The following is a 25,150-nucleotide window of genomic DNA, read 5'->3' as shown; positions in this document are numbered from 1 at the left end:
AGGAGAGTCACAGCAAGCAGACTGTCATCCAAAATGGCATCTGTCTCATCAGGACCAGAGTCTCATCTCCACGGACATTCCTTTCAGTTCAGTCAGTTCTCAGATACTTTTGTGCCTCACCACCTAGGTCTCCAATGAAAGCTTTGGAAGCATGGCAAGCCCCTTCTTTAACCCTACCATAAGAGTCTTTCCTTCTGGGATCTCCTGCCCAACTCACAACTGCAGGCCCATCTTGTCTGCTCCAGGCTCCTTTCTTTTTAAAAGAGATCTCTAGGAAAAGCCCTTCTCTCTCTCTCTCTCTCTCTCTCTCTCTCTCTCTCTCTCTCTCTCTCTCTCTCTCTCTTTCTCTCTCTCTCTCTCCCACACACACACACACACAGCTTCCATGAGCAGAAGTTACTTTGTCTTTTAATATTTAACCAGGCATCAGTAACCAGGCACCAGTGGCTCATATTTATCATGCTAGTTACTTAGGAGGCTGAGATCTATGATTTGAAGTCAATCCAGGCAGGAAAGTCCCAAAGAATCTCATCTCCAATTAACAACCAAAAAGTGGAAGTGGAGGTATGGTTCAAGTGGTAGAGTGCAGGGCTGGGAAGGTGGCTTAGTGGTAGGGTGCTTGCCTTGCATGCCTGAGGCCCTGGGTTCAATTCCTCAGCACCACATAAGCAAAAAGAAAAAAAGCCAGAGTGGTTCTGTGGCTCAAGTGGTAGAGTGCTAGCCTTGAGCTGAAGAGCTGAGGGACAGCGCCCAGGCCCAGAGTTCAGGCCCCACGACTGGACCCCCCCCCCCAAAAAAAAGAGTCTCTCAAGTGGTAGAGTGCACCAGCCTTGACCAAAAAAGCTAAGGGACAGCGCCCAAGGCCTTGAATTAAAGCTCAGGACCAAAAGACAAACTAGCAAATGAATGAATAAATAAATAAATGGGATGGAGAGAGAAACAAAGTAGCCAGACAGCAGTGGCTCATGCTTCTAATCCTAGCTACTCAGGAGGTTGAGATGTGAGGATTGCAGTTCAAAGCCAGCCTGGGCAGGAAAGGCCATGAGACTTATCTCAATTAACCACCAGAAAATAGAAAGTGGTGCTGTGGGGGTTGGGAAGGTGGCTCAGTGGTAGAGCGCTTGCCTTGCATGCATGAGGCCCTGGGTTTGATTCCTCAGCAAAAAAGAAAAGAAAAAAAAAAAAAAAGCAAAAAGAAAAAAGCCAGAAGTGGCGCTGTGGCTCAAGTGGTAGAGCACTAGCTTTGAGCTGAAGAGCTGAGGGACAGCGCCCAGGCCCAGAGTTCAGGCCCCATGACCAGAACCACTCCCCCCCCCCAAAAAAAAAAGTGGTGCTGTGGCTCAAAGTGGTAGAGTGCTAGCCTTAAGCAAAAAGAGCTCAGGGACAGCACCTAGGCTGAGTTCAAGGCCCATGAGCAAATGAAAAAAGACAGACAGATCCATGCCATGGCACTGGTGGCTCACACATGTAATCCTAGTTACTCAGGAGGCTTAGAGCTGGGAATCATGGCTGGGAGCTAGTTGGGGCAGGAAAAATGATGAGTTTTTTTTTTTTTTCTTTTTGCTTATGTGGTGCTGAGTAATCGAACCCAGGGCCTCATGCATGCAAGGCAAGCGCTCTACCACTGAGCCACCTTCCCAGCCCCAAATGGTGAGATTTTGGTTATCTATCAAAAAACAAACAAAAAAACAGAACGGAAGCTGTGGCTAAACTGGTAGAGAGTCAGCCTTGAGTGAATTAGCTAAAGAATAGAACCTTGAGTTCAAGCACACACACATGTACACATGAATGAAAAAAGGTGTTTGATAGAAACACTCAGTTCCTGTCCTGGGTTAGCACACCACCTTCTGGACAGCACAGCACTCCAGCACTGTGGATCTGCATATGACAGCATGACCTCAAATACTTATTATATCTCATAATTTCCATTCATCTCTCGGTGACAAATATCAAGCAAGAATTTGCTATACATAAACCAACTTCCCAGACCAACAAAAGCTAAGGGAGAGCCAGAGCCCCCCAGGATTCAGGACTCTCTGCCATAGGACTCAGAAACACAAATATCTTGAAGATCTCAAAGCACAACCATGGACATCACTCAACTCATTTGTCTGCTCAAAAAATATTCATTATGTCACCCTATACCCAGACTAGGCTGGAACTAGCAGGATGCTCTTGACTACAGCTCAGACTGGCAGGGGAGAGCGGCTTTCCATTTATAAAAGTGGCAAGTTTTACAGAAGGTGGAAGCCCTAGGGTCACAGACAGCCAAAGAGGGCGACAACAAACCGCACACTGGAGCTGGATGGAGTGGAGTGATGGAGGAGTTTTCTGGGGGTAGTGGCATTTTAAAGGAGGGGATGGGGATGGTAAATGAATGCAAGCAAGAACATAGCTTGGCCGTGGAGCTAAGAGAAAGCAAAGTCTAGAAAGCAGATGGCACAGTAGGAAGGAAAATGAACTTTGGCATGAGGTGAAGACAGGTAAGCATGTACAGGCAGGAACTCGTAAACCATATTCAGGTTTAGACTAGATAGAGCCAGCAGGGTTAAATGTGCTGTAGTGTTGAATTTTAGGTCACTAATTAGTTCCAACTTTTGTTTTGTTGTTGGTCCTGGGGATTGAACTCAGGGCCTGGAACTGTCCTTGAGCTTTTCTGCTCAAGGCTAGTACTTTGAGCCACAGCTCCATTTCTGTTTTTTTGATGGTTAATTGTAGGTAAGAATCTCATGGACTTTCCTACCTGGACTGGCTTCAAGCCACAATTCTCAGATCTCAGCCTCCAGAGTAGTTATGGTTACACGTGTGAGCCATCAGTACCTGGCTGGTCCCAACTTCCAATGAGAGTCACTTCCACTTGCTACACAATGCTAATGGGAAGACCAGAGCCATGCCAGACTGAGGTGGGTCTCATAATCCTATAGGTGAGGTAAGTTAACTAGGTATCTATAAAGCCAGAGGAAGACAAAAGATTCATGAGACCAAGTGTAGAACTAGGTGTATAGCTCAGGATAGAGTGTGTATGTAGTATATGCAAGCCTCATCCTTAGTACCACTCAGAGATAGAGGGAAGAAAGGAGAGGAAAGTGGGTTAGGAGAGACAAAGAACGGGAATGGAAAGATAGATATCAGCTTAGAGAGAGATCAGGCATAATTCTAAGGTGATCTCTAAGATCTCCATTTATGGCATACACTGGACACACCTGTATGTACTGTGGACAGCATTTCACCTTTGTGACTAGTTCATGCTATGTGGCAAAGATGAAGAACCTTTTCTTTTTCTTCTTTTTGTGCCAATCCTGGGGCTTGAACTTTGGGCCTGGGCACTGGACATGAACTTTTTTGCTCAAGGTTAGTGCTTTACCATTTGAACCACAGCTCCACTTTCTGGCTTTTGGTTAACTGGAGAGTCTCACCGATTTTCCTGCCTGGGCTTTGAACTGCAATCATCAGATCTCAGCCTTCTGAGCAGCTAGGACTACAGGCATGAGTTGCCTGTGCCTGGATCATGTGTGTGCACATGCACGTGCACAAATGCCAAGTATTGGGGATCGAACTTAGTGCTTCATGCTCTCACTTGGCTTTTTCACCCAAGGCCGGTGCTCTATCACTTGAGCCAAGGCTTTATTCATAGCTTCTTTTTTTTTTTTTGTCGGTCGTGGGGCTTGAACTCTGGGCCTGGGCGCTGTCCCTCAGCTCTTCAGCTCAAGGCGAGCGCTCTACCACTTGAGCTACAGCGCCACTTCCGGTTTTCTGGTGGTTTATTGGAGATAGGAGTCTCACGGTCTTTCCTGCCCGGGCTGGCTTTGAACCGCGATCCTCAGATCTCAGCCTCCTGAGTAGCTAGGATTACAGGCGTGAGCCACCAGCGCCCGGCTTATTCATAGCTTCTTGCTGGTTAATTGACCCACTTTATGATAGCTTTAAAATAGTATTCTAATTTTTGTTACAGTACTATTGTTTCCAACCTAATTTTGTAAATCTATTCACTTCTCCCTTCCTTTTGGAGTTAATAATTCCTTTTTTTTAACCTTGATCTTTAGCCAAAAGACCAAGACAAGATACCATTTGTGAATTTAGTTTGCTGCTGCTTCTTAGTTTTTTTTCCCTTGGGTAAGGGGTGGGGGAGTGGGTGGTCAGTTGTGGCTTGAACTCAGGTCCTGGGTACTGTCCCAGAGCTAGTGATCTACCACTTTGAGCCACAGCTTCACTTACAGTTTTCTGGTGGTCAATTGTAATTGAGTCTCATGGACTTTGCTGCCCCAGTTGACTTTCAACTGTGATCCTCAGATCTCCGCTTCCTGAGTAGCTAGGATTACAGGTGTGAGTCACCAGTGCCCAGCTAATTTCTTTTATTTTAGAAACTTTATTCAACATGTCATGTGACAATTAGTTACAGGCTAGAAATTAAAAAAATACAACACTACTAGCTGGAGAGCCTCAAATCCTGACTAGATTTCTTTTGCTTGGAAACAATTCTTCCCAATTAAAACTGTTTCCCTGCTGGGCCCCGGTGGCTCACACCTGTAATCCTAGCTACTCAGGAGGCTGAGATCTGAGGATCATGGTTCAAAGCCAGCCTGGGCAGGAAAGTCCATGAAACTCTTATCTCCAATTAACCACCAGAGAATTGAAGTGGCAATGTGGCTCAAGTGGTAGAGTGCTCACCTTGAGCTGAAAAGCTCAGGGACAGTGCCCAAGCCCAGAGTTCAAGCCTCATGACTGACCAAAAAAAAAAAAAAAAAAAAAGTTTCCCTATAAATAACTATGGGTTCCACAACACATTCAACTGAAAATCTAAAGTACTTGCAGAGGACTGGGAATGTGGCTTAGTGGTAGAGTGCTTGCCTAGCGTGCATGAAGCCCTGGGTTCGATTCCTCAGTACTACATAAACAGAAAAAGCTGGAAATGGCTCTGTGGCTCAAGTGGTAGAGTACTAGCTTAAGCAAAAGAAGCTTGGGGACAGTGACCAGGCCCTGAGTTCAAGCCCCATGATTGGCCAAAAAACAAAAACAAAAACAAGAAACTCGCAGAAAAAAAAAAAAAACAAAACCTGTTGGACTGAGGCTTGGCCATGTGATTAGCTCTGTTCAATAAGATGATACAGATGTGACAGAGACTTGATATGTGCTTGTGTATTTCATTTGGCTATTCTGCCAGCATGGAACTCAGAAGAAACCATACTGAGCAACTGTGAGTCTAATCCACACAGAGCTGGCCAACTGGGCTGACCCCTGACCTCAGGCACAGTTGCGTGGCTAAACCAGTTTAGACTAGTGTATAGGTGACCTAGAAATCTCAAGAGTAGAATGGGAGCTAGGGCAAGAGAAAGAGCTTATATATTATGACTGGCTAGGTTGGTCAGGGATTCCTGAAAGTACAGCTCCAGCTATGTAAACACAGCTCAGAGAGCAGAAGTCAGCACTTCACTCTAGAGTCCTGGGTGTGGCTCTTCCAGGCAGCTTCTCCTTGATGAGTGCTTTCTGAACCGTTCTCCATTCTCCAAGGGCTCTGTGCAATACATGCTGGTGACCCTAGTCTCCTTGTGGCAACTTCACCTAATGTTTTGTTTGTTCTAGTTTGCTTCCCAAGAGGCAGCTCTATACCTGAGAACAGTTTCCCTCAAAAGGCCCTGAGCCATCTCCCTTGTGGGGGAGGGGGAAGGGGGTGTACTTGGCAATCACTAATGACTTCAGTACTCACCTTCAGAATGGATTCTTTCTGCCACCTGGGAATTTCTATTACTTTCTTTGAAATGGGCTATTTAAAACAACTTATGAGCTGGGGGGAGGGAGGGAGGTGACTCACACTTGTAATCCTAGCTACACAGAAGGCTGAGATTTGAGGATAGCAGTTTGCCTGAGTAGGAAAGCCCATGAGACTCACCTTCCATTAAACATCAAAAAGCTCAAGTGGAAGCCGGGCGCTGGTGGCTCACGCCTGTAATCCTAGCTACTCAGGAGGCTGAGATCTGAGGATCGCGGTTCAAAGCCAGCCCGGGCAGGAGAGACCATGAGACTCCTATCTCCAATAAACCACCAGAAAACCGGAAGTGGCGCTGTAGCTCAAGTGGTAGAGCGCTCGCCTTGAGCTGAAGAGCTGAGGGACAGCGCCCAGGCCTGGAGTTCAAGCCCCATGACCGACAAAAAAAAAAAAAAAAAAAAAAAAAGCTCAAGTGGAGCTGTGTGCCACCCTTGAGCAAAAAGAAAGCTCAGAGACGGTACCCATGCCCTAAGTTCAAGCCCCAGGACCGTGTATGTATATGTGCATGAGCATGCACATGCACTTACACACAGTTTATTCTTTTGGTCAGTACCCAAATATAGTTGGAGCAAGAAAGGAGTATGTACACAAATTAGTCTACTACATTAGTTAGAAATGTACAACTTTAATAGCAAACTTATTTTTATGATGTTGGCTATTAAACCCAGAACCTCACACACACTAAGCAGGGGTAATGAGGTACACCTCACCCTTAAAGACCAGCTGAGAGGGTGAAGTCCTGACAAACTCCCAAAGAGGAGAGAATACAATGGGCATACAAGTGTAGGAGGGGACTTAGGCCTCTTTCTAAGTTCACAACACAGAAGCAATTGCCTCCCTGAGGTTCTGAATCCCAGGGTGAGATGCAGAAGCCACACACCACTTGCTGTTGCCTTTTCCCTCCTCTCATTAGAGAAGCCAGGACAACTGTCAGGTGAGGCAAGAGTACTGCCAACTCAGAAGTACTCAATCCCTTCCAGGAACTTGTCCCAGAGATGGACTGCTGTCTAGTCCCCCTCTGGAGGTACCTGGGGAGAGACTCTTCTACTGTGATCCATAAGGATCCCAAATGCTATAGCCAGAGAAACTCAGTTTGTAATTTGCTATAGAGCAAAAATATTTGGCTCTGAGTAGGGAAATTAAGAATTCAAAGAATTAAGGCAGCATCTCAAGCTAAGCACTGGTAGCTCACGTCTGTAATCCTAGCTACTCAGGAGGCTGAGATCTGAGGATTATCATTCAAATCCAGGTCCGCAAAGTCTGTGCAAACTTACTTCTGGGGCTGGGAAGGTGTCTCAGTGGTAGAGTGTTTGCCTTGCATGCTTGAGGCCCTCGGTTCTATTCCTCAGCACCCCGTAAGTAGAAAAAGCTGGAAGTGGGGCTGAGGCTCAAGTGGTCCTGTGCTATCCTTGAGCAAAAAAGCTCAGGAACAGCACTCATGCTCACAGTTCAAGCCCCAGCTTCTATCTACCTACCTATATGCCTGTCTGTCTATCTGTCTACCTATCTATCTAATCATACAGGGAGAGAATGGGAGACAATGGAAACAGGACAATGCTAGCCTTTGTACAGATAGAAACCTGATTTTCATCTGGTAAAAACATGAAATGCTTAATACACAGACTTTTCTCCTAACAAGGATGTCACTGCCATCTGCTAGTAAGCTGTCAGGAATTTTCCAAAGTCCCAAGTCCACAGAATCCTTATAGGTGTGCCATCACAATCTGTACAACTATATAGTTCAAAGTAGAAATGAACATCCAATTCCAACCCTGCCATCTTATACACATTTGCATACATGTTTCATCTAATCTCAAAAGCTAATGCATAAAACTTTTTTTTTTTGGTCCTAGGGCTTGAACTCTGGGCCTGGTAGCTGTCCCTGAGCTCTTTAGCTCAAGGCAAGCACTCTACCACTTGAGCCACAGTGCAACTTCCAGTTTTCTGGTGGTTAATTGGAGATAAGAGTTTTATGAGGGCTGGGAAGGTGGCTCAGTGGTAGAGCGCTTGCCTTGCATGCCTGAGGCCCTGGGTTCAATTCCTCAGCACCACATAAGCAAAAAGGAAAAAAGCTGGAAGTGGTGCTGTGGCTCAAGTGGTAGAGCGCTAGCCTTGAACTGAAGAGCTGAGGGACAGCACCCAGGCCCAGAATTCAGGCCCCATGACTGGACCAAAAAAAAAAAAAAAAAAAAAAGACAAAACAAAGAGTTTCATTAACTTTCCTGCCCGGGCTGGCTTTGAAGTGTGATCCTCAGATTTCAGCCTCCTGAGTAGCTAGGATTACAGGCATGAACCACCAGTGCCTGGCCATAAAACTATTTTTTATCCCAAATTTTCACCACCTTTTGGGTGGTGAGGAAGAGGATATATGCATGGAAAAAGGGAAAACTGGGAGCTCCATTTATATTCTTAAACTGGCACTCTATCACTTGAACCATACCTCTACTTAGGCTTCTTGATTGGAAATATTTTCACGGTCTTTTTTGCACAGACTGGCTTTAAACTAAATCCTCAATCTCAGCCTCCTGAGTAGTCAGGATTATAGGCACAAGCCATTTGTGAAATTTCACAAAGACTTAGTAAATAATCCAAAAATACAGCCAGAGTGCTCTGGCTCAGCATTCACAGTTCCTTAAAACTGTTTCTCTGAAGTGGTTAAACCTACCATATCAAAGGTTATAAAGTCCACCAAGTACTTACTTGTCAATGGAAGAAACTCTAAATCCAGACAAGTAGCCCAGTAACTGTTTACATATATTGGAACCCCAGAATGTGCAGTGACATCTGCTGTATGTCTAGATTTACTTGAAGAGCCTAAATATCTGGCGCCAGGTGCCAGTGGCTCATGCCCATAATCCTAGCTATTCAGGAATCTGATATACAAGGATTGTGGTTTGAAGCCAGCTTGGGCAGTAAAGTCTGTGACTCTTATCTTCACTAAACTACCAAAAAGCCCGAGTGGAGCTCTGGCTCAAGTGGTAGAGTACTAGTCTTAAGCAAAAGAAGCTCAGGGACAGTGCTCAGGTCCTGAGACACATATGTCCTATTACACACAGGTGATAGAAAACAGATTTCAGCATTTAACTTTGCTAAACTGGCCAGAACCATCACTCACTAAGCCTTTAGCATCTTTAATTTCACTAGGGGCATGTCATTTTCTTTGCTGGGCACAGCAGTGCATGATTATAATCCTGCCTTCTTGGGTGGCATGGGTAAGAGGATCTTGGTCCAAAGACCAGCCCAGGTAAAAAGCATTAAGATTATATTTGAAAATTAAAATAAAAAGGGATGGAGGCATGGCTCAAGTGGCAGAGTGCCACTTGCAAGTGCAAGACCCTGGGCTCAACTGTCTATTAATCCATCTGGCCTGTATGTTGTTAATATTACCACTACAAAGCCAAGGGCAAGGTTCTAATGCATAATCTCTGTGAAGCTATACTATGCCTCCAAATCAAAATTCCCAGACCTCAGAGCCCCTCGGGGAACTCAATTCATCCCCCCTGACACCTCCAGAAACCCGATTAAATCACATGAAAATGAAGCCATTTACCACACACAGTGTCGGTTGGAGAAGCAGAATTGCTCAGGCTACAGGGACATTTCATTTATTTAAATGCTTTTATTTAAAAAAAAATTATAGACCTTCATGGCACAACTTCTTCCCAGCACACTTATGTTTTAGTTATACCAATTACAATACAATTACAACCAATAAATCAAGGAGGGACTTCTGAGTTTAAACTTAAAAAAAAAGAGGGGGGGGGCACTTCAAACAAAGTTAAAAAATAGTTTAAAAACCTTTCAGAGTAACTGCCAAGACCGCTGTTTTCCATTGGCATCTATTTCCTGCCATTTAGGCAATGCAAGACACAGGTAGTGCTGAGAAAGTGTCCAATACAAGGTATACAGATGAGGTAATTTACAACAACACACAAGTTGTTACTCTGTAAACCCTTGCCCCCTCCCTCCCCACCCAATGGGTCTCCATGCTCCTGCAGTGACTCCTTAAGTAGCATCTGAAACTTGTTTATTTTGAAAGGCTCTTGGGTGGCACTTCAGAGTCCTCTGCATTCTCCTTCAGCCCTTGCCAGTCTGAGGGGCGCGAGGAGGCCTGGCTATCTGCAGCTTTCCACCCCTGCTCCACGCCTACATTTCTGAGCTGTTAAGAGTGGGTCTTAATTTACAACCTTTCTCTCCACCTAAAAAGAAATAATTCATCAGTCCTAAGAGTCTGGTTAAAATGACACCCCGGGGCAAATGCAATTACAAACTGCATTGCTGGCACACTGGTGCTTTTAGCTTCTACACAAATCCCATATGGTAACTAAACCTGCACGAGCACGTGTGCGCGGCATTTTAGGACATGAGGGCCAAGTCCAGTAAGTAGTCACTGCTAAATGGCCACTTGCAGCATGCTTTCCAGTCAGCTCTCCTTGTGCATGAGAAGCCTTATATAAAAGGAGACCTGAGCTTCCTCCAGAGTCTGCCATTAGATTCTGTCAGCCAAGGTGGGCTACAAAGTTAGATGAGTTCATTTAATTCAACTTCCCAAACAATCCTTTACTTATGATGCCAGGTGAGAAAGGCTGGTCAATCTATAAAGGTAGGAGAATGGGGAACTAAGATTTCAGGCCTTAAAATACGTTGGAAGAATTTTTTCCTAGTCCCCACAAGCAGCTACTGTAATGAAGTAACAGGAGAAAATACAGAGCTGATGGTTTTACTATTGTGCTTAAAAAACTAGGCTTCCTCAGTGAAGCACCTGATAAACTTAGGTGGTTGGATTCCAGTGGAAAGTCCACTTTATACATACACACAAACACAAAAACTGGCGACTTTTCCCATTCCCCAATCCCTGCACTGCTGAGACACAAAATGAGTTTATGGCAAAGGATCCTTAATCCCCAGAGACGCTTTGGCTTGTGGTGCTTTTTTTAAGGCCTCTCTGCCCTGCCTGGTACCATGGTCAAATGAGGGGTGTATAAAAATTGGGGCCTTGGGAAGCCTCCATGGTACAGGGCTGTAGGCCCCTCAGATTTGAATGTGAGACACCCACCCAGCAAGACCTTTACACAGGGAACTTAAATCTAACCTTGATAAATAAAACCAAACGTTTATTTACACCAAAGAATTCCAACACTGGATCTTTCACATATGAAGGACAAAGTATTATATATATACACACAGCAAGGGGTGGCAGGGCTGTAACAAGAGAGTTGATAGTTTCCCACAATTACAGGTCTACCATTTCCATTTCACTAGAGACAGTGGCTCTGCTCCCGCCTCTCAGATACACTTATCAGGTGAAGGAGCAGGCATGCTCATTGGATGGCATGTGAGGGAAGAAGGCAGGAGCAAGAGAAGGTAGAAAGCTTAAAATGAAACCCAGTGTGGCCACATCTCCCATCAGCTCTTAAGAGTTGGTAGCATGAAACCTATATAGAGACAATGTTTCTTTTGTAAAAAGCAATGTTATACTCAGTAACTAACTGACTTTAAAATGGCCAAGTCAAAAGATACTTCCCTTCCCTCTCCTGCCAGCTACGGAACACACTATGATGGGAGATGAACAGGGAAAAGACCAAAATGGGAGCCTGGAGGGAAGGGAGCACAATTTGGAATTAAACTAAACTAAAATTGTGAGCTGGGCTTAGGACTAGGTCAATAAAACATGATTCGTACTGAACGTAAGTTTTTAGGATCTGTCTGCACTTTGGGTATATTTTCAACATCTTGACATTTTACTAGAGTCACCAGGCCAATTACACTGAAGCACTCCTGAAGTCAAGTGAGGCGACTAGCAGTACCCTGCTCTTACAGATCAACTGGGTCTTTTCTGCCTCCTTCTTCCCACCTCCCTTGAGAAGCTACATTTTTATCATCTCTGGAGAAGAGCACAAGATACACACCCCCAAAGTGTAGGATGGTGGGGGAGCAATGGTGGGAATGGGAAGAAGTTTCCACCCAAATGCAGCAGCTGGGATTGAGGCTGGTTTATCTTTGTTCTTTAGTGATGAGAACTGAATTTGGAAGGGGAGAAAAAAAAATTGTCCGTGAAATATTCCACCTGCAGGTAATTTTTCAGGGAATCCCCTGAGTTATGAAAAGTTCAAGTTAAAAAAAAAAGAAAAAGAAAAAATCAGCCTATTATATATATATTTTTATGACTGAACTACTATAAATCCACAAGCAACGGTTCAGACACGGTGCTTCTGAAGTGTTTCACCCCTCCCCGCCAGGCGCAGACTGCATCAAGGAGAGAGTGGACTTCCCCACCTCTGCTCAGGCAACTGGAGACAGACTGGGCCATTACTGCTGAGCGCCTGCAGCAGCTGGAACGGGCAGACCAAGGGGGTTGGCAGCAGCAATCACTGGTGAGCCTGCCAGAGGTCCAAGGGGTGAAGGGGTTGGCACTGAAGAAATCCCTGAAAGAAAACAGCTGACAGTGAGCTAAAGACACCACGATGGTAACCTTAGATTTTTCCCTAGGACGTTTCTCAAAGTAACAGTATAAAAATGCTTTATTGAAGGCTTCCTCTTGGCAAGATTCTTAACCATACTTCAAGTGTAAGTCTCACAAAATCAAGTTAAAATGGCAAGTCTAGTGAATTTCACAGATGGGTAGAGAAATCTAAGCTTAGTGAATTTAGCAGTTTGTTTAGGACACAGAGCCAGCAACTGGCAACTATACTTGGATTCCATCATAAGGCTGTCTAGGGGAGTAGTCCTATAGAACCTTTGGCTAGCACTCTGTGCTTTCCTATGGTGCCCCAAAGGCAGCAACATGTGGCTATAGAGCACTTGAAATGTTGCTATAGCAAGTGAGGTACTTAAGTGTTTTCCCTATGGGAAGCCCATTATCAGGAATAAATAAATGTATGTGCAAGCTGACTGAACACACACACACACACACATACACATGCACGCACACACTCACATACAATCCAATGAAACCAATACATTTCTCTGAATCCAAACAAAGAGTAAAAAAGGTGGCAACGAGCTAAGTGCACCAGCCTGGCTCTCAGAAGGTTGAAGTTAGAAGGTTCAACCTTTTAGTTTTACTTAATTTCTATTAAATAGCCACATGTAGCTAGTCACTACCACATTGCACAGCACAGGACTTTAGATACAGTGCATGTGCTCATATGCCATTTTGTTTTGACAGCCAAGAGCAATTAAAACTAGTAAATCACTGTAAGCAAGAAAAGGAGCTCTTCTCATCTGTATGATAAAAAAATTGTGTTTTGGCTTTTTTCCCCCAGTGGTTCTCAGGTTTGAATTCAAAGCCTTGTGCTTGCTAGGTTGGCATTCTACAACTTTAGCTACATCTCTAGCCCCACTTTTTGTTGATTATTATTGTTGTTTTTTGCTAGTCCTGTGGCCTGAAGTCAACCTAGGTGCTGTTCCTGGGCTCCTTTTTGCATAAGGCTAGTGTTCTACCATTTGAGCCACAGCACCACTTCTAGCTATTTTTGTGATTAAGTGGAGATAAGAGTCTCACAAACTTTCCTGCCAAGACTAGCCTTGAACTGTGGTCTTCAGATCTCAACCTTCTGAGTACCTAGGATTACAGGTACAAATGACCGGCATCTGGCTCAGTTGGTTGGTTATTTGCCAGTCCTAGGGCTTGAACTCAGGGCCTGGGCACAGTCCCTGAGCTTTTTTTGCTCAAGGCTAGCACTCTACCACTTGAGCCACAGCACCACTCCTAGCTTTTTCTATGTATGTGGTACTGAGGAATTGAACCCAGGGCTTCATGCCAAGCACTTACCACTAACCCACATTCCCAGCCCCTCAGTTGATTATTTTATGAGATGGAGTGTCGACATTTTTTGCCCTGGCTTGTTTTAAACCATGATAATGATTTAAATAGCACCAGACTAAAATTATATTTTAGAATCACTTCCATTTGGTTTCTTCTACCTCTTTACTACAATTACCTTGTTAGCTTAATTTCTTTTGTGTGTGTGTGTGTGTGTAATAGGTCATATAACAGTCTTCCTCTTTTTGTTGGGGGATGGTGTACTGGGGATTGAACTCAGGCCTTGAGCTTGCTAGGCTGGCACCTTCAATCCATTTTGAACCTCTTTTTATATTTATATTTTTTGTGACAGTCTTGGGGCTTGAACTCAGGGGTTAGGCACTGTTCCTGAGCTTTTCTGCTCAAGGTACTGCCACAGCTCCACTTCTGACCTTTTGGTGGTTAACTGAAGTCTCTTAGGTTTTTCTGCACAGGCTGACTTTAAAGTGCAATCCTTAGACCTCCTGAGCAGCTAGGATTAAAGGCAGCTAGGATTACTGGTGCCTAGCCTGCTTTGGTTATTTTCAAGATAGGTACTCATTTTATGTCTGGGATGTAATTCTGCTAGCTACTGTGCCTCCCTGTGTCACTGCAGATGATAGGCCTCTGCACTACTGCATACAGCTATTGAGAACATCTTTTTTGTTGTTGTTGTGAGGCTTGAACTCAGGGCCTAGGCACTGTTCCTGAGCTCTTTTGCTCAAGACTAGTGCTCTACCACATTAAGACAGTTCCACTTCTAGTTTTCTAGAGGTTAATCAGAGATAAGAGTTGTATGGACTTTCCTGCCCAGGCTGGCTTGGAACCATGTTCCTCAGATCTCTGCCTCCTGAATAGCTAGGATCACAAGGCATTAAGCCACCAGTACCCAGCTCCTGGGGACTTCTTTTTTGCTCAGGTATGGTTCCATGCTTCTACACTTCAGTGTTGTAATGTTTCTGAGGGTCATATAACTCTTGCTTCTTTAAGCTGAGGAAAGGACCTCTTTATTATTCATGGCTTGTTGGAACTTCAAGTTCCTTTGCAAGAAACTTTTAAGTTTCTTAAGGGATTGTTGATACTCTACTCAAGACAGTGTCACTAAAATATTTCAGTGTTAAAAGCACCTTGAAATATAGAAAATTCATACAGGTCACTATGTCACTAAGGGACACCTATAGAGAAGAGAAGGTACTTAAGAAATCAGCCATAATGAGGGTATAAAAATAGGAAGAGCAATGGTCATCTACATGTTCTTTTTTTTTTTTTTTTGCCAGTCCTGGGGCTTGAACTCAGGGTCTGAGCACTGCCTTTGAACTTCTTTTGTTCAAGGCTAGCATTCTAGCACTTGAGCCACAGTGCTACTTCTGGACTTTTCTGTTTATGATGTACTGAAGAATCAAACACAGGGCTTCATGCATGCTAGGCAAGCACTCTATCACTAAGCCACATTCCCAGCTACCCATGTGTTCTTAAAGCAATCTACCAATCTACCAACCTGACATCATATTGGCGCTGCTGACAGGTGTACTGCCTCCTGGCATGCTAGAAGAACTCATTCGAGCCTGGTCCTTTACAACAGTGTCTAGAAAAGAGACAAAAAGGTTGGGGTAAGGGACTAAGGGGGATGGTCCTTTAGAGTAGTTACTTTTCTTTTTTTTTCTTTTTTTTTGGGGGGGGGGTCTGGTCGTGGGGCCTGAACTCTGGGCCTGAGCGCTGTCCCACAACTTTTCAGCTCAAGGCTAGTGCTCTACCACTTGAGCCACAGTGCCACTTCCGGCTTTTTTCTTTTTGCTTATGTGGTGCTGAAGAATCGAACCCAGGGCCTCATGCATGCAAGGCAAGTGCTCTACCACTGAGCCACCTTCCCAGCCCTAGAGTAGTTACTTTTCATTTGGCTTATATTCCATATCCCTGGGACATACAGTGGCAACTGCCTTCACCTTTAATTACACGTACCTTACACATACCTTTCCTATCCAATTGTGGGAAGACCAACTCTGAGATCAAGTGGTAGGAAGATGAGGTCAAAAATGAGGCTGGTAAGGTTGGGCTTTAATGGAGACAATACTTTAATATCAGAATGAACCGGTTTTAGTGGTTCTCAGCTCATCTGATCAGGACAGTGCCCAACAGGACAAAGCTATAGGTCTGAGAGGGTTAGTGGTATGACAGACCTTACTCCCTATCTCAATCAGCCTGTCTGCTTCAATAACTGGCGATTGGGCAAGAAGTAACATTTGCTCTAAAACTATTCTGCCATTCCCCTTGAAACAGTCCAATGTTGAGGTGAGCACCTGAGGCTTCAGGGAGTCCAAGTGGCATTTCCCTTAAGGTGAACAGTTAGTTACACTCTCAAAGCTTTAGCAAGGTGCTTATACAACATTACCATGTGCAGACACACTGGGTCTCTCCAATAAATGATTATCATAGGACACATATAGGACATCTGTAGCCAAGAATCCTCTCAACTATTATTCTACCCAACAAAATGTCCTTATCTGAAAAAAACAGGCTTGAGTAGGTGAGTAACACTGAAGTGACCTAATAGGAACTGGATGCATACTACTTTAGGCCCAGAGCCCATTTCCTAGCCTATCTTCTTCCTGGCCTCATATAGTCAATCTCCAGAGCAGTGGTGGGAGAACTTGTACAACTGGACTCACAGAAATAGGGATGTTCCATGGCTTCTCTTGCAGTGAGCCGTGATTGGTGGTCATATCGCAGCAGCTTGTCTAGAAAATCCAAGGCTTCAGGGCTAACAAGGTGCTGGTTTTCACTGTGGACAAAGCGTTCCCATCGCTTACGAGAGTGTCTGCAAGGGCAAAAGGAAAAACGAGAAATGGTTCACATTGGCAATGAGCTCCAAATCTTATTCCTACATCTTCCCCATTGGCTGACAGCTTAGCCAACAACAAAAGGGTAAAATTGAAGAGCAATCTTGTATCATTCTACCTTGTATGGCAGACACGGACGGACACAGACAGACAGAAAGACAGACAGACAGACAGACAGACAGATAGACAGACAGACAGACAGACACACAGACACACAGACACACACACACACACACACACACACACACACACACAGACACACAGACACACACACACGTGTTTTGAGCTGAAAATTGCAGTGCTGCAGAACAGAGAATCCTGGGTCTTCTCTGTTTTAAGACCTGTACTACAGGCTACTCTTAGGTGCAGGAAGGAGGATCCAGTGTCTGAGCTAAGCAGGCCTCCGCCACCCACCACCACATTTCTATTTTCTCTAAGTACTTGGCAGGCAGGCAAAAGTCAATCAGAATAATGTAATTCTGTCAACTCCTGCTAAGTAACTAGTATATTAGCAATGTCCAGTCACTAGCACCAGAGTCAGAACATCAGTCTTTCTTTCTCTTGGATAGGGTTCTGTCCTTTAAGGAAACAAGCTAAATTAAGAGAGATTTTGGTTTTGACACAACTGTAACCCTTCTAAGTAGAGCCCACAGGAACTAGCTGACCATAATGGATTATAAATTTTACTATAAAGCTCACACTTGGTTTCCTCTAAGTAAATTCTGAAAACAGCCATTCAATCATTTTTATTTGGCGAGGGGTGGGGATCTTGTGCTTGCTAGTAAGGCAATTAATCCATACCTCCAACTACCTACCACATACTTGTTCTTTGCCTTTCCTATCTCTTTCCTCCTAAATCAGTGGGATTAGAGGCATGAGCCACTGTTCCCAGCCCAATCCATTTCTTTCATCACAGATCTATTTAGTGTAGTGTCCTGAAATACCAGACCAGACATCTTGGCATTATTGGTGAAGAGAACATAACTAGACTCCTTATTTTCCCTCTTCTGGTGATATGGGTTTCAATTCAGATTTTGCCACATGAACTAGGCCCCAATCTGAGTTGACAGTCCAAAGTGCCATTTCAAACCCAAAGTGCTAAGTCACAGATGCACAAGTTTTTGTTTTATAGCTTACCTGCCCAAGATATCATTGAAACGTGGATCTAATTCAATGTTGTACTTGTCAATATAGTCATATAAATCTTCTGTCCCCAGAACCTTGGCTATCCTCACCAACTAGTATTGAAGAGACAAGTACAATTATAAAATCAAGTCAACAATTAATCATAACTGAACATACTATCGGTATGAATGTTAACATCTAATGACTTTCTTCTTATGGTGGTAGTCCTGGGGCTTGAACTCAGGGCCTGGGCATTGAGCCTGAGCTTTTGTGCACAAGGCTAGAGTTTTAACACTTGGGCAACAACTCTATTTTCAGCTTTGTGGTGGTTAATGGTAGAAGAGTCTCATGGACATTTCTGCTCAGGATGGCTTTGAACCACCATCCTCAGATCTCAGCCTCCTGAGTAGTGAGGATTACAGAAGTCACAAGTGCCTGGTAAAACACCTATGGTTAAAACTTCAAATTTCAGCATGTGGAAGTAGTCCATTTTCACATAAAATTCCTTAAATCAGTTCAATGTCTAAATGTTAGAAAAATAAACTGCTTTATAGCTTAATTTTTTCCCTTGAAAATGTCCTCTAACAGTCTCAAAGAACTCAGAATCTCACCAGCACCTTTGACAGTTTATTACATGTCTATAGTTAATGACTGTAATTTCTTGCCTTATGTTTGATTCCCTTACAAATAGTCTATAAACTATTTTTCTGTATTTCCGAGTCCAGTGTACTAATTTCAAGTGATATTTCTGGATTCTTTAAAAATGGTCACTGTAGCCAGACACTGGTGGCACATACTTGTAATCCTAATTTTTCAGAAGGCTGAGATCTAGAGGACCAATGTTCAAAGCCAGATTAGGCAGAAAAGTAAGAGACTCCATCTAAAATAAACCAGTAAGAATCAGAGTGGGGACTGGGGATGTGGCTTATGGTAGAGTGCTTGCCTACCTAGCATGTACAAAGCCCTTGGTTTGATTCCTCAGTAACGCATAAACAGAAAAAACTCCAAGTGGCTCTGTGGCTCAAGTGGTAGAATGCTGGCCTTGAGCAAAAGAAGTTCAGGGACAGTTGCCCAGGCCCTGAGTCCAAGCCCCAGCACTGACAACCCCTCTCCCTCAAACAATAACAATAATAACAACAAAACCACTTGAGTTGGGGGTATAGCTTTAGTGGTACAGCACCAGCCTAGCAAGCAGACCCAGATCTTAGCACCCTGAATGGCTAGAATTATAAGCACGATTCATGAATACTTGGCCTATTTTTGGTGGTGGTGGTGCTATTGTGAGGCTTGAACTCTGGGCCTGGGTGCTTCTCTCAGCTCTTCAGCTCAAGGCTAGCACTCTTATCACTTGAGCTACAGTGCCACTTCCGGGTTTTTTGGTGGTTAACTAGAGATAAGAGTCCCATGGACTTTCCTGTCCAGGCTGGCTTTGAACTGAGATCCTCAGATTTCAGCCTCACGAGTAGCTAGGATTATAGGTGTAAGTCACCTGCACCTGGCTTTGGCTTTTTTTTTTTTTTTTTTTTCTTTTTGCCAGTCCTGGATCTTGAATTCAGGGCCTGGGCACTGTCCTTGAGCCTCTCAGTGCTCAAGGTTAGCGCTCTACCAATTGAGCCACAGTGCCAATTCCAGCTTTTGCTGTGTATGTGGTGCTGAGGAATCAAACCCAGGGCTCTATGCATGCTAGGCAAACACTCTACTACTAAGCCACATTCCCAGCCCCTAGCCCATTTTTTAATCTACATGGCAGTCTATACCAAAAAAAATTTTTTGGTTGGTTGGTCGTGGAGCTTGAACTCTGGGTCTGGGCACTGTTTTTCAGCTCTTCAGCTCAAAATGAATGCTCTATCAATTGAGCCACAGTGCCACTTCCGGTTTTCTGGTTAATTGGAGATAAGAATCTCAACAGACTTTTTTGCCTGGGCTGGCTTCGAACCACAAACTCAGATCTCAGCCTCCAGAGTAGCTAGAATTACAGGCATAAACCACTGGAGCCTGGCTTATACAAAATGTTTTTTTTTTGTCGGTTGTGGGGCTTGAACTCTGGGCTTGGGTGCTGTCCCTGCGCTCTTCAGCTCAAGGCGAGCGCTCTGCCATTTGAGCCACAGCACCACTTCCGGTTTTCTAGTGGTTTATTGGAGATGAGTCTCACGGACTTTCCTGCTCAGGCTGGTTTTGAACCGTGGTCCTCAGATCTCAGCCTCCTGAGTAGCTAGGATTACAGGCGTGAGCCACCAGTACCCAGCGTTATAAAAAAAATGCTTTATAAAATATTTTATATTTCACAATAAAACAAGCAATCAAAACAAACTAAAAAGACTGGGGCACAAAAGCCTGATTTTCCAACACTAAACCATTTAATTCACAAAATACTCACCTGAGGATCAATGTCAAGATAGATTAACAAATAGTGAATTTTTGAGAATTATTTGCTATTGTCAGATACTGAAAAGGTCTTGGGAAGGGGAGCAAGCACCTACATTTCACTTTTCTTTTTTGTTGGCTGTGGGGCTTAAACTCAGGGCCTGGGCCCTGTCCCTGAGCTCTTTTACTCAAGGCTAGTTCTAAACCAATTAGAATTAGAGCCCCATTTCTGGTTTTTCAATGGTTAACTGGAGATAAGAGTCTCACAGATCACAGCCTCCTGAGTAGCTAGGATTATAGGCAAGAGTGACTGACACCAGGCTCACTTTTATCTTTTTGAGATAGGGTATCTGTATGAAACCTAGGCTGACTGAACTTCCAATATCATTTCTGCTAGGAGTTTAGAATGTGCCACCACACCTTCTTTAGGTACCTACATTTAAGTAAGATCCATTGTAGTTTCTAATGCATTGGCAACATCTGGTCATCATAATGCTAAATCAGTAAGTTCCTTAAAGGGAAGAATATGTATCACCTGGTCATAATTGTCATGTCCATGGAAAAATGGCTCCTTCCGGAAGATCATACTTGCCAGCATACAACCCAAGCTCCACATATCCAAACTATAATCATACATCTGCATTAAAATAAAGGAAGATGTTAAACATGAATCCGTAGGCTTCAATCCCACTTCAAAATAAAAAAGGTTTCTATTTAAAAGAAAAAAATCACTCCAAGTCAAAGCTAAATTTAGTAACATTTTCATGTATTTTTTTCCATCTTTTCTATATATTCTTTCATCTAGTTTAAACAAACTGTACACACTATTTTTATTGCTTATTTCACTTACAAGAAAATCTCCACTTGTGGGGCTGGGAAGATGGCTCAGTGGTAGAGTGCTTGCCTTGCATGCATGAGGCCCTGGGTTTGATTCCTCAGGACCACATAAACAGAAAAGGCTGGAAGTGACACTGTGGCTCAAATGGTAGAGGGCTAGCCTTGAGCTGAAGAGGTGAGGGACAGTGCCCAGGCCCAGAGTTTAGGCCCCATGACTAACCAAAACAAAACAACAAAATTCCAATTGTTATAAAGCCTTTTATGTATACCACTGTTCTATTACTAACAGGTTCAGAATCTAATCTTTAATTTCCCTGATGATAGTGTTTTATATCACAATGTAAGAAATAGTTTTATATTTTTATGCATAAGCTCTTTTTTATGCATTTGAACTTAGTGCCACTCATAGCCTGCTTGCTCAAGGTTGGCGCTGTACCACTTGAGTCACTCCTTAAGTTAACAGTTTTTATGAACTCAGGACTACATTGTTTAGAATCCAAAATTGGAATTCTTAGGTCAAGATATGAAACTTTTTTTGTGTGTTTGCTGGCCCTGGGACTTCAATTCAGGGCTTGAGTGCTGTTCCTGAGCTTCTTTTTGTTCAAGGTTAATGCTCTACCACTAAGTCACAGCTCTACTTTTGGCTTTTTTTTGGTAGTTAAGTACAGATAAAAGTCTCATGTACTTTCCTGTCCAGGCTCGCTATGAACTGTGATCCTTGGATCTTAGCCTCCCAAGTAGCTAGCATTACAGGAACGAGCCACTGGTGCCCAGCTTGAAACATTTTTAAGATATCAGATTAAAGAACATAGGAAGGCAGATGCCAGTGGCTCATGCCTATAATCCAAGCTACTCTGGAGGCTGAGATCTGAGGATCGAGGTTCAAAGCCAGCCCAGGCAGGAAAGTCTGTGAGACTCTTATCTCCAATTAACCACCAGAAAACAGGAAATGGCACTGTGGCTCAAGTGGTAGAGTGCTCGTCTTGAGCCGAAGAGCTCAGGGACAGTGCCCAAGCCCAGAGTTCAAGCCCCATGACTGACCAGAAAAAAACAAAAACATAAACATAGGAAGATGGAGTGTAAACTGTATGCTTAAGGATGCTAGCTTCAAACTTGTGATCTTCCTGCCATAACCTCTCAATTGCTGAGATTACAGGTGTGTACCAATATGCCTAGATTTTTTCTTCTTCTTTTTTGGGAGTACTGATGGTTGAATGTGGGGCCTTTAGCTTGCTAGATATACAGAACTTCTGCTACATCTCCAGCTTGCGTTGATCTTTCTTTGTGCCAATATCAGAACTTGAATTCAGGTCTTCATGCACTCTCTCACTGGCTTGACCATCTGGCACTCTACCATGCAAACCATGCTTCCAAGCCCAGATTTTTACTAGTTAGGGACTTTCTGACTGAGCTGGCTTGAAATGGCAATAATCCTCCAGATCTCAGCCTTCTTAGTAGCTAGGATTACAGGTGTAAGCTACTAGTACCCAGCTTGTTTTTTTTTTTTTTTTTTTTTTTTTTTTTTTTTGCCAATCCTGGGGCTTGAACTCAGGGCCTGGGTGTTGTCCCTCAGCTCTTCAGCTCAAGGTGAGCACTTTTACCACTTGAGCCACAGCACTATTTCTGGTTTTCTGGTGGTTTATTAGAGAAAGAGTCTCATGGACTTTCCTGCCCAGGCTGGCTTTGAACCGTGATCCTTATATCTCAGCCTCCCGAGTAGCTGGGATTACTGGTGTGAGCCACCAGCACCCAGTCCAGCTTGTATTCTTAATGTTCTTTAAACATTAGCTTACAACTCTCAATTCTCGAGTTATTGAGTACAATAAAACTTATTAGGTACACTTCTTTAACATCATTAAATGCAGATCTGTCATATACTATTGGCATGACAACAAAAACAACATAACTTCTGGAGGTGAACTGAGGTGATTTAGCTGCTATACATTGCAAAAAAGGAAAAGCTATGGATGTGTAATTTTTTTTTTGTTGGTCATGGGCCTTGAACTCTGGGCCTGAGTGCTGTCCCTCAAGCTCTTCAGCTCAAGGCTAGTGTTCTACCACTTGGCTATAGTGCCACTTCTGGTTTTCTGGTTTTTTTTTTTTGGGTCCGGTTATAGGGCCTGAATTCTGGGCCTGGGCGCTGTCCCTCAGCTCTTCAGCTCAAGGCTAGCACTCTACCACTTGAGCCACAGCACTACTTCTGGCTTTTTTCTTTTTGCTTATGTGGTGCTGAGGAATTGAACCCAGGGCCTCATGCATGCAAGGCAAGTGCTCTACCACTGAGCCACCTTCCTGGCCCCACTTCTGGTTTTCTTGTGGTTTACTAGAGATAAGTTTCATGGACTTTCCTGCCCAGGTTGGCTTTGAACCTCGATCCTCAGATCTCAGGCTCCTGAGTAGGTAGGGTTACAGGCGTGAGCCACTGGCGCCTGGCAAAAAAAGTGAAATTTTTGTAAATGATGTGCAGAATAAACCTAGGACTGAAATTCTTGCCCTTCTCTTCTTACCTGATAGTCTACAAGTAGCTCAGGACCTTTGAAGTATCGAGAAGCAACTCGGACATTATACTCTTGGCCAGGATGGTAAAACTCAGCCAAACCCCAGTCTATTAGCCGTAGCTGAAAGGAAGAGAGAACATGCAAGAGAAACCATGAGCAACCTTTTTTTCCCCCTCTCAACTTCTCCCATTCTGCATTAGAGCACTCTGCAAAAAATGCTACCCAAGTCACTCTTACCAAAGCCCCTTTGTTACCTGTAACCTTAAGTATAAATATCAATTCCTTAGCTTGACAGTTATCTTAATCTATTTTGGAAAAGGCATTCTTACTTTATGTCTTTTTTTTTTTTTTTTTTTGGTTTTTGTCCTGTGGCTTGAATTCATCAGGGCCTGGGCAGTGTCCCTGAGCTTTTTTTGTTCAAGGCTAGCACTCTACCACTTGAGCCACAGCTCTATTTCCAGCTTTATGGTATTTAATTGGAGATAAGCCACTGGCTTTGCCAGTTTCCTCTTTCTTTCTTTTCTTCCTTCCTTCCTTCCTTCCTTCCTTCCTTCCTTCCTTTCTTTCTTTCTTTCTGTTTTTGTCGGTCGTTGGGCTTTAACTCTGGGCTTGGGCGCTGTCCTTGTGCTCTTCAGCTCAAGGTGAGTGCTACATGGCTTGAGCCACAGCGCCACTTCCGGTTTTCTAGTGATTTATTGGAGATAAGAGTCTCATGGACTTTCCTGCCCGGGCCGCGATCCTCAGATCTCAGCATCCTGAGTAGCTAGGATTACAGGCGTGAGCCACCAGCGTCTGGCTTGCCAGTTTCTTAAACTGCTCATTTGACTGCAATGTTCCTATACAATGTATATTCTTAGCGGTGAAGTTTTTCATAGATATCTTCCTTAATGAAGTCTTTTCTAGTCAACTACATAGAATGAATTGCTGCCTTCAGGCCCTTGGATTTCTGACACTGTTTCTTCAATAGTACCCTATAAGGTGTATCTCTGCCTCCTACATTTTTCTTCTTTCAAAATACAAACTGTATGGGGCTTGAGGGTAAGGACTACTTAATTTATCTCCATAATTTTCACACTGGAATATATGAGAAAAAAAACAATCAACATTTGCTTAGTAAATAGTTATAAAAAATGTGTTGAAAGTTGAAAAAGGATGACCATGTACCAAGGATTATCTATGAACCCAAGTATGAGAAGCAGGCCCTGAAAAATAAAAAGCTGGTGTATTCTGGCACTAGGTCAATTGCTTAGACTTCAAAACAAAATCTCCAACTATTCTCAGCAAAGAAACAAAAATAAAACAAACAAACAAAAACACCCAATTTCACAGGTTTCCCGAGTTAAAGATTAAACTCAACCATCCTGCCATTCAGAACAAAACTTAAAATCCATTCAGTAGTCTTGTGATTCTATCAAAAAATCTGCTCCCCTACTATAATTCTGATTGTGATCTTGTCTCCGCTGCCTGTGTTAACTATTCCACTATATCTCATCTGATTTACTGCAAGGCCCCTTCTCCCAACCTCTTTTCTGGCACACAGGGAAATCATCACATCTACTTGACAGGGAAGATAATGAGAGCAAATGAGAATGAATTTCACAACCAATTATTCTAGTAAGACCTGACCCAAATAAATGTTTCGTTCACTATATTAATGTTTCTTTAAGAGTATTCTTAGTAATATGAATGGTCTAAACATGCTACTTTAATTCATTTAATCATTCACCAAACATTTATCAAGTATCTAATAGGTACCAGGGACTATGACACACATGAGGGATATTACTGAAGATAAGCTGCTAAATAAACCCATCATATGGAAAGATAAAATTTGTCTATCACTTTACCTTTCTATGCTCATGATCAATCATGACATTATGGGGCTTCACATCTCTGTGCATAATTCCCATGCTATGACAATAATCCAGGGCCTGTGGGAGGA

General features: G+C 43.5%; 1 protein-coding gene across 1 annotated transcript in view; it reads right to left on the bottom strand.

The window, feature by feature from the left end:
* Positions 1–9,353: 9,353 nt before the first annotated feature.
* Positions 9,354–25,150, bottom strand: part of Csnk2a1 (casein kinase 2 alpha 1) — a 62,506-nt gene continuing 46,709 nt past the window's right edge. The window contains exons 7-13 of the mRNA XM_070006970.1: positions 25,056–25,139; positions 23,218–23,328; positions 20,409–20,510; positions 17,522–17,622; positions 16,214–16,362; positions 15,046–15,132; positions 9,354–12,189 (exon numbers count right to left, since the gene is read on the bottom strand). Of these exons, the coding sequence (XP_069863071.1) occupies positions 12,074–12,189; positions 15,046–15,132; positions 16,214–16,362; positions 17,522–17,622; positions 20,409–20,510; positions 23,218–23,328; positions 25,056–25,139 (750 nt within the window). The 3' untranslated portion in view covers positions 9,354–12,073. The remainder of the gene's footprint in view (positions 12,190–15,045; positions 15,133–16,213; positions 16,363–17,521; positions 17,623–20,408; positions 20,511–23,217; positions 23,329–25,055; positions 25,140–25,150) is intronic.

This window comes from Dipodomys merriami, unplaced genomic scaffold, assembly GCF_024711535.1.
Source record: "Dipodomys merriami isolate MVZ:Mamm:240054 unplaced genomic scaffold, mDipMer1.0.p SCAF_7, whole genome shotgun sequence".
Taxonomy (NCBI): domain Eukaryota; kingdom Metazoa; phylum Chordata; class Mammalia; order Rodentia; family Heteromyidae; genus Dipodomys; species Dipodomys merriami.
The sequence above is the reverse complement of the archived record's forward strand: the minus strand, read 5'-3'. Positions and strand labels throughout refer to the sequence as shown.